At 46.8% G+C, this 12,077-nt stretch overlaps 2 protein-coding genes across 6 annotated transcripts; one reads left to right on the top strand and one right to left on the bottom strand.

Annotated features, from left to right (window-relative positions):
* The first annotated feature begins 86 nt into the window (after positions 1-86).
* APEX1 (apurinic/apyrimidinic endodeoxyribonuclease 1) lies at positions 87-3,096 on the top strand. 4 transcript variants are annotated; one of them, XM_008683671.2, is made up of 5 exons: positions 87-158; positions 496-621; positions 831-1,018; positions 1,802-1,994; positions 2,327-3,096. In XM_008683671.2, exons 2-5 carry the CDS (start codon positions 564-566, stop codon positions 2,842-2,844), a joined length of 957 nt encoding a protein of 318 aa, XP_008681893.1. In that variant the 5' UTR covers positions 87-158; positions 496-563; the 3' UTR covers positions 2,845-3,096. The 4 variants fall into 4 exon arrangements, with proteins under 4 accessions (XP_008681893.1, XP_008681892.1, XP_008681891.1 ...); XM_008683670.2 differs by having other exon boundaries at positions 115-189; XM_008683669.1 differs by lacking the exon at positions 87-158 and adding an exon at positions 196-342.
* Positions 3,097-3,181: 85 nt separating this feature from the next.
* On the bottom strand, positions 3,182-7,016 carry PIP4P1 (phosphatidylinositol-4,5-bisphosphate 4-phosphatase 1). 2 transcript variants are annotated; one of them, XM_008683679.2, is made up of 7 exons: positions 6,689-7,016; positions 6,180-6,370; positions 5,727-5,833; positions 4,945-5,050; positions 4,689-4,741; positions 4,502-4,592; positions 3,182-4,027 (listed from the first exon to the last, which is right to left on the bottom strand). In XM_008683679.2, the coding sequence occupies exons 1-7, from the start codon at positions 6,849-6,851 to the stop codon at positions 3,884-3,886; spliced, it is 855 nt and encodes a 284-aa protein (XP_008681901.2). In that variant the 5' UTR covers positions 6,852-7,016; the 3' UTR covers positions 3,182-3,883. The 2 variants fall into 2 exon arrangements, with proteins under 2 accessions (XP_008681901.2, XP_040476636.1); XM_040620702.1 differs by having other exon boundaries at positions 6,710-7,014.
* Positions 7,017-12,077: the final 5,061 nt, after the last annotated feature.

The raw sequence follows: 12,077 nt of genomic DNA, 5'->3' as shown, positions 1-12,077 counted from the left end.
TTGGAGGCGGGGAGCCGGGAAAGGACGAGCGTCTCCGTCACGTGGTCCCAGGCAGACCAATCACACGCGTTCCTTCGCCTGAGGCCGTGCACTTTAGGTCACGTGACCACTCCTGTTACCCACGTGGGGGTACTGCGTGCACCATTCTTTGTGCTCGGGTAAGGAGGAGCCAGGCTGGGACCCGAGCAGGTCAGATACAGGGTTACTCTTGTTTGCCCAGCAGAGGGGCTTCTTGGACGTCTGATCCGCAAGTCTAAGTCAGAACCCTTATTAAGGCCCTCGATTGGCCGGAGGGCAGATCTCGCGAGGACGGCACAAGGCACCCTGAAATGATCTAATCTTGTGGGTGAGGGGCTGAAGGTCCTGTGGTGCATGGAGGCGGGGAAAGGATTCAGAGATAATAGGGTTTGAAAGGCAGTACCTAATGCGGGGGCGCCCGAGGGAGGAGTCTTTTCCCCAGCCTTAGCTGATTTCACGACCTCTTATCGTCTGCAGGTAACGCGGTAAAAATACTGTTTCGGTGGGCGACGTGGTACAGGTTCAGAAGGGCGCTCGTTACAGTGATGCCGAAGCGTGGGAAAAAGGGAGCTGTGGCAGAAGACGGGGAAGAACCCAAGATTGGTAAGAAAACGAAATGAGCCTCTCCCTAGAGGATGCCGTGGGGGTATTTCTGATTCCTTCGGTGAACGGAAAGTAGGAACCTACTTGGTGTACTCTTGCAGTTTGTAAAGAAGTCTCAGCAACCGTAGCGTTTCAGTGGGTCTCTAGTTAAATCGGATCAAAGTTGCTTTCTGTCAGCTTTTTATCATTATATATTACTTATTTTATAGAGCCAGAAGCCAAGAAGAGTAAGGCGGGAACAAAGAAAAACGAAAAAGAGGCAGCAGGAGAGGGACCAGTCCTGTATGAGGACCCCCCAGATCAGAAAACCGCGCCCAGTGGTAAATCGGCCACCCTCAAGATCTGCTCCTGGAATGTGGATGGGCTTCGAGCCTGGATTAAGAAGAAAGGTTTAGATGTGAGTGGAATTCAGGGAGGGGGAAGGAATATTCTTCAGTACTGAATGATCTTGGGATTTAATTTTTTCCCATTTTAGTCCCAACATGTAGGTTTTATTTTTCCTTTGTAGTTTTTTTTGGTGGGAGAGTTAAAAGGAGGGGCTTCACCAAGTTATAACTACTGTATTTCTGAAATGTCCACTTTTTCAACTTCCATTTCCATTGTTTTAATTAATGGCTTTATCTCTTCCCCAGCGTGTTACAAAAACGTTGTTATTGGACTTGTTTCATTTCATCTCCTGTGTATCTTCCATTTAAATAACTACTGTTTAGGGATGCCTGGATGGTTGGGGCAGCCATGAGTTGGAGCCCCACATGTGGCCTGGAGTTCACTTAAAATTTTAAACCTAATGCTTAAAAATCTTATGTGGCTATCGGTTGCCTTTGAAATAGTCTCCTTAGTATTGCATGTAACACTCATTTTATCTTTCTCCGTTAGTTGCCAGTTATAGAATTTAGAATTGTTTAAATGTTGTGCTTATTGCTTTTTTTTTCTTTATACTTTATAAGAGAGTATGTCTCCACTGAGCAAGGAGCCCAAGTGGGGCTCATCCCAGGATCCTGAAATCATGACCTGAGCTGAAGGCAGATGTTTAACCGATTGAGGCACCCAGGCACCCTTGTGCTTACTAGACTATTAAGTTTAAGCATAGTGACTGTGTCTAAGCAGTCTAGCTCAGTACTTGGCACAGTCTTCGGTAAATGTCTGAATTGATAGTACTTTTTCTACTTTTCACTCACAGTGGGTAAAGGAAGAAGCCCCAGATATCCTCTGCCTCCAAGAAACCAAATGTTCAGAGAACAAACTACCAGCTGAACTTCAAGAGTTATCTGGCCTATCCCATCAGTACTGGTCAGCTCCTTCAGACAAGGAAGGGTACAGTGGTGTGGGCCTGCTCTCCCGCCAGTGCCCACTCAAAGTCTCCTATGGCATCGGTGAGACCCTGTTGATTCCTAATCCCTGAGCTCTTCCAAACCGGTTGCTAATACCCCACTTCAGCCCCTAATGTGAATTACTTTCTTTGCTTTCCCTTTTCTTAAAACTTTTTTTCTAAAGATTTTATTTGACCGAGCGTGAGAGGGAACACAAGCAGGGGGAGTGGGAAAGGGAGAAGCAGGCTTCCCACTGAGCAGAGAGCCCAACACGGGGCTCAGTCCCAGGACCCTGGGATCCTGACTTGTGCCGAAGGCAGATGCTTAACAACTGAACCTCCCAGGCGCTCCTTCTTACATTTTTTTATGCTGATTTTGTTTCATCATTTCCGTAGGTGAGGAGGAACATGATCAGGAAGGCCGAGTGATTGTGGCTGAATTTGATGCATTTGTCCTGGTAACGGCCTATGTGCCTAATGCAGGCCGAGGGCTGGTACGCTTGGAGTACCGGCAGCGCTGGGATGAAGCCTTCCGCAAATTCCTGAAGGGTTTGGCTTCCCGCAAGCCCCTTGTGCTATGTGGGGACCTCAATGTGGCTCATGAAGAAATCGATCTTCGCAACCCCAAGGGAAACAAAAAGAATGCTGGCTTCACTCCACAAGAGCGTCAAGGCTTTGGGGAATTACTACAGGCCGTGCCACTGGCTGACAGTTTCCGACACCTCTACCCCAACACAGCCTATGCCTATACCTTTTGGACCTACATGATGAATGCTCGATCCAAAAATGTCGGTTGGCGCCTTGATTACTTTTTGTTGTCTCACTCTCTCTTACCTGCATTGTGTGACAGCAAGATCCGTTCCAAGGCCCTAGGCAGTGACCACTGTCCTATCACCCTATACTTAGCACTGTGACACCACCCCCAAATTACTTTAAGCCTGGGAAACAAGTCCCCAAAGCTAGCTTTAAAACTTAACCTCCCTTAACTTCTTTAAAAACTGCTCTCTAGAGATATCTGCACTGTATTTCCCTTCTAAAAATACAAATCCTTCAACCAGGCTCCTACTGATGCTTTTCTTTAAACCCATTTTTTTTTTTACATTAAACAAAAGCTACTGATGACTTCTTTTGAACTGTCCACATGAAAATAAAGAGCCATAGTTTCAGCCTTGCTGTCTTTGTATTCTACCCCTTTGTGGGGCTACAAATTCCCCTCCTTGTTTTTTCATATATAAAGATAAACAACTGGGAAAGGATAGTCATGACCTTATTTATTTACAAGCACAGGATGAATCCCTAGCCTCCCCCAAGACAGAGCAACCCTACCCAGCCCAGTTAAATAGTACAACTAGGGGGTAAGGTTGGAAGGAGGAATTAAGGGAAATACAGGACTAGGGGAACATACCCCACATTAAATAGTTATGTACACATCAGTTCCTGTGGTTCTGTACAGAGCAGCGGCTGACCCCACCCCCCCAGGACACGGAATGGGGGGAGAGGAGACTGAGGGTACTGAGGCCAGAGCCAGCCCCTGGTGAAGTGCAATAGCAGCAGCAAGGTCCTAACGGTGCACAAGAGGGAGGGAACCCCCAGGGCTACCCACCCCCACCCTGCCCTGGAATGTTTAAGGGACAGGAATGGCTCTCAGGGAGCATATTAGGAAGGACAAGGCTAGAACCCTCTTTCAGGACCCAGGTTTAGGGGCAACATTCTGCCTATTTCACCCTAAACACAGCAGCCCTTGGAGGAAAGCAGATGGCCAGCAGTGGTCTTCTCTACTCCTCCAAACCTAGGTGAGGGCCTGGTTCCTTCCCACCTCTCCCCAGGAAAAAGGAAGGCAGCTGCTTGGCTCCCCTCACAGAAGCCAAGGAAGCCTTTTACCACGGTTCCCTTTGTAGTGTCACTGTCCCCACCAGGGAGGGGCCAGGCACAGTCTGTGGGTCTTCGTGGAGCTCAGGAGAAATTCTGGACAGGGTGGCTGACCTTCATACAGGCCCAATAGAGGGCCCGGCCCAAACACAGCACAGCCAACAGGATGACAAATGCCCAGGCTGCATAGATGCCTCCATATCGCCGTGCATGCTTCCATGTGCCAAACTGATGAAAAAGGAAGATGAGGTTACTGTTGATCTCTTACCACTTTCTAGAAACCCTAGTAACAGAATGGAAGCTTCAATTCCTGGTTCCCTATCCATGTGCATCCACCTTCAGGGACCTTCTTAAAGGCTGCTCCCCTTCCCCTAGGCAGGTACATAAGTCATAACAATCCCAGACATCTGTCAGTTTTTCTTAGCGTCTGACAGGTGAGCTAGGTTTCCTAAGCAACTCTTCAATTTAACCCACTTCTCCCATTGCCCTATCTTCTGCAATAAAGATGGCTGGTTTTTACTCCTATAGTAACAATGAAGATTGTTTATCAGTTACCTCCAACTTCAGCTCACCTACACATTAAAACAGGACAAAACAAACAAAACCCCTCCGTTTCTTTCACTTTAAGGGCAGCCATTTCTCAAATCTTAAGCTATGGAGATGAGGCTGAAGAATAAAAGGGGCTGGATCAAGGTTACTCACAGCAAGGCCAGTGGCAGTGACGGCCAAGAGTAAGCCAAGCAAGAAGCAGCAGATACATCTCTTTCTTGGATATCTGCGCCCAATAGATGACCTGTAGGAGGCAAAGAAATGGATGTTTGCAATGGCCGGCAGATTTTCCTGCACATGTTAATTACCAGCTAAACAATGCCACTTTCCAATCACTTACACTTTCCTGCAGTGAGGGCAACGGGCCAAGGTTCGGTCTGTGAACTCTGTCCACTGTGAACAAAAAGGGGAGAAACCAATTAATAGAAGCAGGGTCATGTCCAGTGAAGGCCCTGGGGCAGGGGAGGGTAGGAAATGGAACTGAAGGGAAATTAGAACAAGCCTTCTTAGGATGCATTGTCATAACTCAGAAATACACTCATGATTATTTCTGTTTCTCCTCCTCCTTCCCAAGGCTTCCCAATACTCCTCCTCACCAGGAAAGTATTCTTGCAATGTCCACAGATGACCCTGACACCCATAGGTTGTGGTTCTGGACTCAGAGGTCCTGGATGCACAGGCCCCAGGTTGATGATTCTTTTGCTGTAAAGGAAAAAAACACTATGTTTAAATAATTTTTAATCCTAAAGGTCCCCACACTATCCCTCCTTCATACCCCCCACTTCCTAAGTTCCTCTACTTCTCTGTACATGTAATATACCCATCCCCAACCCAACCCTACCCCCAGGGAATTGAGGAATAACACTGCTTAAACTTCAGGTCTCTAATTTCCCTTTTATCTCGTGCTAATTCACCCAGCCCCCTAGATTCTCTATTTCCTAGAAGACATCATTTCTTTTTTTTTTTTTAAGACTTTTTTTTTTTTCAAGATTTTATTTATTTATTTGACAGAGAGAGAGAGACAGGCAGGGAGAGAGGGAACACAAGCAGGGGGAGTGGGAGAGGAACAAGCAGGCTCCCAGCGGAGGAGCCTGATTCGGGGCTCGATCCTGTAATGCCGGGATCACGCCCTGAGCTGAAGGCAGATGCTTAACGACTGAGCCACTCAGGTGCCCCTCCTAGAAGACATCATTTCATCCCAATCTTTTTATTATGAGAAAGATGGCTTTAACATTCTAAAGGTACAGTAGTCCGCAGTTTTTTCTCCTTCTAAATAAACACCAAGCTCTCTCATCTTTACATTCTCTGCAAACATTCATCCTTTTTAGGGCTTTCCAATTTTTCCCACTGATGCCCTTCCCCACCTTATGCCTCTTACCAGTAGGGCCGAGGGCAGGCAATCCGCTGGGAAGTCACTTTGCAGATAAGGAGACAGTTACAGGGGCACCGAACATATTTTTTCCCTGGAGGTGCATTCTTGATTGGCTAGAGAATAATGAGGACATCGGTAAGCAAACCTCTAATTCCAATCCCTTGCATTTCCTTCAAAAACACCTTCTGAGGAGAGATCAGAAAGATAAGGTCTTACCCAGGGCAGAGAGATGAAAGAAAAGCATACAGCATGAGATTTGCAAATAAAGACTAGGCTTAAGTATCCAGGATAGGTATGAAGGTGTAGGATGGTAAACATTAGCTTTGGTGAGTGGCTTCTCGGGAAACCGGGGTTTCATGACTGTCACTTGGCTAACACCTGAAGGTCAGGATCTAGAATCGAGGGATCAGAAAGAGGATCTAGGAAACAGGGCCCATTTCAGAGATATGTATAACTCACAGTGGCTTCATTGCAGACGCCACATTTGACTACATGCTGATGCATCTTGCCTTCCACGTTGATGAGTGACTGGCAGACTCGGCAGGTGATCATGGGGGCACTCCCACTGTCCGGGCTGGTCAGGGGTGAGTAGGGGGGTGGGTCCTCCCCAGGCAACACGGCTGGGTGTCCCTCAGGGAACGGGGGAAACGCTGGAAAGTAAAAAGGAGGGTGGCATCACTTGCAGACACCCCCACTGATGCTCCGAAGGGTCAGGGGACTCTTTTTGGTCCTCAACCCTTCCGACCTAGCTCGGCGGGCTTCTTATAATCCGTGCTTCAATCAGCTTCCTCAGAAGCCCCTTCCTTTCCCAAGCTCCGTGGCAACTGCCAAAGGAAGAGAGCTTCACCCAGTCACAGGAGCAACTGCTCCGCACCTGGCGCTTGGGCCCCGCCTCCGCCCTAGGCCCCGCCCACTCCTGCTTCTCTGAGTACTCCCCTGGGAACACCTGGGACCCACCCCCGGCTTACCCTGGGGCGGGGCATGTTTACCGGCTCCATATGGTGGTGCGGAGGGAGTCAGGCCTCCCCCGGGCCCAGCCCCACTCCCGCCCGGCCCCACTAATCCGTTGCCGCCGGCGCCACCGTCGATGGGCTCGGAGAGCAGCGGGGATCGCTCTCCGTCTGCCGCCATGGCCGCCACCACCGCCTCCTGCTTCGGCCAAGGATCCGGCTCTTTTCGCCGCTGCCGTCTCCGCAGCCACCGCCGCCGCCGCTACCGGGTCCCTAGGGCGCCTGCGCGCCTCGCGCCCAGCTCGCCCCGCAACCAGTGGCCTACCCCGCCCGAGTCTGTCCCGCAAGCACGTGATAGGCTATCCCCGCCCCGCCCGTGCTGTTATTCGTGGCCACAAATCAATTCTTGGCCCTGCCAAGGCAGCTCTTTTTTTCCATTGGGCAGCGCCGCGCCAACGTCAACTGTCACATGACCTCCCGGAGGCCGCTGGGCCTGCAAAAACTGCACGTGACGAGAGGTTCTGCGAGCCATTGGAAGCGTAGCCCATCGCGTTACCTCCAGACCAGGAGGTGGGGCTAGGCTGCTTCAGCTCACTGGTCACGTGTTTCGGGAAGCCGCTTGTCCTGTGTTACGCGCCCAGAGCGGGTGCATAATCATTGCTCCTCATTGGTCCAAAGAGACCACTGAAAGACATCGCCTTTTTGCGGTTATAGTTGGTCTCCAATTGGCTGGCTTCTCTGGTCCTGTGACCCGTGGGGTGCAAATGTACCGGTCTGAACTTAGGTCCAGAAGCCCGGGGCGTGGCTGAAGGAGTGGGCAGTGAAAGTGCCGGAGCTTGGGCAGAGTAGTGGGAGGAGGGAACGTTGGCGGCGCTTAGCCGGTCTGCTCAAAGAAACTCCTGTAACAAGTTGGAGTAAAGGCGTACCAGTACTAAGTGGATTGAAGGGTTAAGGTTACCACCCTGGGACTCCTGGGTGGCTCAGTCGCTAAGCCTCTGCCTTCGGCTCAGGGTGTGATCCCAGGGTCCTGGGATGGAGCCCCGCATCAGGCTCCTCCGCTGGGAGCCTGCTTCTTCCTCTCCCACTCCCCCTGCTCGTGTTCCCTCTCTCGTTGGCTGTCTCTGTCAAATAAATAAGTAAAATCTTAAAAAAAAAAAAAAAAAAAGTTACCACCCAGCCTTTCTCGCTGGAGTCACTTCTGGAACAGAACCCAAGACTGGCTTCTCCAGGAACCCGCCCTGCAGACTCCACCTTCCCACTACCCATCCCTGGTTATGAAATTACCTTTTTAATGAGTCTGGATCTACCACTACAGGGATATCTCATATTTCACTCAATTTCTTGACCCCTCCCAATCCTAAATAGGTATGCATAAGTGTTTTTTTTTAATTGAGTTAACCAATTAAGTATAAGGATATTTTAATTACTTTGACAAGATGAGACATTTTTCAGACTAGTCACAACTTTGCCCCAACAAGGATACTGCTAATGGAGGTTATTCTGACAAGTACTGGAAAAGCTCATGAGCAGCTGGGGCGTTTAAACATAGAGCCAATCCTACTCTCCTGTTCATCCCTATTCCTCCATACTCAATTTGTATAGCTGATAAGACTACAAGTTCCCCCAAACACCCGTATCCGAAAGGAGAGAGTCCTATGAAATCTTTCCTAAACTGAAGTGAATAAAGGGAAGAAACAATTACCGTTAATTATTATGGAAAATCTTTTGAGTGGTCCCAAACCCCCGAAATAATCTCTCTTAGGCTTTTCTGATACCTCAGGACACATGTTGTTGCTAAGAGATGAACAAAATACATAGAGAAAAAAAAGCACGGATGTTCAAAGACACCATTCCAATCTATGGCGGCTTCGTGCTGAGTGTAGTTCCCAGGGAAGGAGCTGGGTGGTGCCACGTTCCCTTCTAGGCGTGCTGCCTCCCCCGCAGCTAGGTGCAAAACGGTGAAAGCTCTTTTGCTTTTTTTGTAAAAGCGAAATTTCTCTTCGGATTTCTTTCACTTAGGGAAAACAGTTGCAGGCATACCTCGTTTTAGTGCGCTTGGCTTTATTGCTCCTCGCAGGTATTGCAGATTTTTACAAATTGAAGATTGTGGCAATCCGGTGTCAAGTAAATTTATCAGCGCCATTTTTCCAACAAGATATTCCTTCACTTCGTGTCTGAGTCACCTTTTGGTAGTTCTTCAGTATTTCAGAATTTTCCATTATTATGTTGGTTGTGGTGATCTGTGATCGGTGATTACAACTTGCTGAAAGCTCAGATGATTGGTTAGCCTTGTTCTCACCAGGTGGGAAATTTTATTTCGTAATTGGATGCCTCATGAAATCCATCCTTAAAAAGCAACACTAATAAATTATGACATTCTGAAATTTTCAAAAATATAAGTTACTTGTTAACGAATGAGTAAGCCTCATTACAGCAGTATCTTGGGTCAGTATGCCAAGGGCTTTTCCCTTCTCAGCTACTTGTTAGGTGGAAACAGATATGAGGAATATTAAATTATTTCTTTATGCTACTTCTTGAATGCGCATATGAGTTGGCTTCACCTCCTTTGGATTATATCTTTCTCTCTCCAACTAGACCCTGTTGTTCCAAAAATACATTACATTAACATTTTTATGTCCAACTGTATTTTCTTTTGTGGATCGTGATGACAAGGTATATATCTTGGGGTTTAAAAAATTTTTTTATTAACGGTTAGTATTTTTTAGCAGTTTTTAATTAAGGTAAATACTTTTCCAGATATAACGCTATTGCACACATAATAGACTACAATATTGTGTAAACGTCACTTTTATGTGCATTGGGAAACCAAAAACTTCATTTGAATCACTTTATTGTGATATTCTCATTGTTTCAGTTTTCTGGAACTGAACCCCCAATATTTCTGAGGTATACGTGTGCTAATGTAGGTCTTTCACAAAACCAAAGTGGCATAACTTGAACTTGCAAAAAGTAGGAGTTACCTGTGATTTTCAAGCCTACCAAAGTGCTCTACTAAATGGGTACCTAGACGGAGATAACTTGTGTAGGATTCCCCCACTTAGGGAACTTTTTTCTTTGTTATTTCAACTTTGTTGGGTGTTTCAAGTTGGGCAGGGTCAGAAGTCAAGGTGAATGGCCCCTTGTTATGTGAAGAATAATTTAGGAGGATTTCCTTAATTATGTAAGTGTAGGATAAGTAGACTATTATTCTGGGATTAATGATGGATGATAGAATAAAAGTGAATCAATTTAGAGATAGTCTTTGTTTTAGGTGTTACTGAAGTAATTTCCTCTAATTAAGCAAGTATAGATGGGAAGGACCCATTGTCATAGGAGAAGGAAATACGGGGAGCCCCAGGGAGATGGTTCCAGCCCATGGGCGTGGTAAATATCTGATTGAGACAGATGGGCCACTTCAGCTCAGGTCTATTAGGCTCCTTGACTGAAAATCATGCTGGAATGGCTGCCTTGTCCTGAAGAACACTTCAGACAAGAGTTCTACCTTATCCCCTCTCAGAAAGCAAGGGGAATTCTGATGTCTACTAGTAACCTCTGAACCCAACCTTTGCAGACAGTGTCCCCCCAGCTCCTTCTCCAACCTCGTGTGGTCTCTATGGGAGCCTGAACCACACCTGGGTCTTCCCCACATCAAAGCTCAAATTGTAACTGCCTTACATTTGGGAGGCGACAAGTAATTGAAAAGACAACTCCAAGGACCATGGCCAGTTTATCCAGAAGCCTCTCCACTTAAAAGAAGTACAACCCACCCCAAATATATAATGATAAAGAAATTGCTGCTGTCCTAGCACTTGTGGCTGCTACAGGAGCTGGAGACTTCACCTGGGTTCTGATCGTTAGACAACTTTCCCAGGGCAGCTTCTACTTAGATGCTGGTATCCCTCTACCAGCTAGGTCCCACAGACACCTAAAGAACTAGGGAACCTCTGGATACAAAATGGGGAAGGGTTTGTAGCTCTATAGGGGAACAGGCCAGTCTGCTGCTCTTTCTGGTGCTTCTGGCACACAAATGCCAAGTGTTCACTCTAGAGTGGATTAGCGTTCCTTATTACACTTACATTCCAAAACCTGTCCTTTCATGACTCTCTCCATCTTCACCAAAGCCATATTTGGTGTCTACTTATTTTGTTTTTTATTATGTTCAATTAGCCAACATATAGTACATCATGAGTTTTTGATGTAGAGTTCAATGATTCATCAGTTGCATATAACACCCAGTGCTCATCACCACATGTGCCCTCCTTAATACCCATCACCCTGTTACTCCATCCCCCCACCCCTCCCTTCTGTAACCCTCAGTTTGTTTCCTGGAGTCCAGAGTCTCTCATCGTTTGTCTCCCTCTCTGACTTCTTCCCGTTCAGTTTTCCCTCCCTTGCCCTATGGTCCTCTGCTCTATTCCTTATGTTCCACATATGAGTGAAACCATATGATAAAAGTCTTTCTCTGCTTAACTTATTCCACTTAGCATAATTCCCTCCGGTTCCATCCATGTCAATGCAAATGGTGGGTATTCACCCTTTCTGACGGCTGAGTAATATTCCATTGTACATATGAACCACATCTTCTTTATCCATTCATCTGTTGAAGGGCATCTTGGCTCCTTCCACAGTTTGACTATTGTGGACCTTGCTGCTATGAACATTGGGGTGCATGTGCCCCTTCTTTGGTGTCTGTCTAAATCTAGTTTTATCTATATAAAAATGTGGGAGAGAGGGAGAATCGGATACAGTACTAAGAATCCTAAAGGGATGGATGAGTAGAATGGTTCATTTCTTTAGTAGCTTGGGCTCTTGGTGATGTTTTCATTTTAGGTTAAATGTAGGGATGTGTGGCTAGAGAAGCAAAAGAAGACGTAAATGTTAACCAGTAAGAAGCAGGTTCTTTTGGACAGGAATGTGAGGCACTGATGGAAGGTGTGATGGAATAATCTCTAAATATGTCCTGGTATAGATCCCTTTCAGTGCCGGACTCACCTCCACCCGTATACATGTTGACAGAGCTAAGGAAAGACAGCGGCTCTCTAAGTGCTCTCACAACGAAAACTGCCTTATAATAAATTCCTTTGGGACTTGAATTCCAAGGAGTCATTACTTATTCTGCAAATGGACTCATCATCTACTACCTACAGTTCTGAGTATAGTACTTTAGGAGACATCTAAGGCCAACAAATTGTTTCACTCTCAGTGACATTACAGTCTGGTAGTGGTCAGAAAATACATACCCGGAAAGCAAGGTAGTAATTTGTGAGAAGGGCCATAAGAGAGGTAGGGAAAAAACCTACCATGGAGGAGGGGAGTACTTCTGGTTTTCAGTTGTCTATTGCTACATAATGAACGACCCCCAAACAAAGTGATAAGTGTTTTTTCCTTGCGATTTTGCATGTTGGCT

This window comes from Ursus maritimus, unplaced genomic scaffold (assembly GCF_017311325.1).
Source record: "Ursus maritimus isolate PB19 unplaced genomic scaffold, ASM1731132v1 scaffold_36, whole genome shotgun sequence".
Taxonomy (NCBI): domain Eukaryota; kingdom Metazoa; phylum Chordata; class Mammalia; order Carnivora; family Ursidae; genus Ursus; species Ursus maritimus.
Note: the sequence above shows the minus strand (reverse complement) of the source record. Positions and strands in the feature narration are given on the sequence as shown.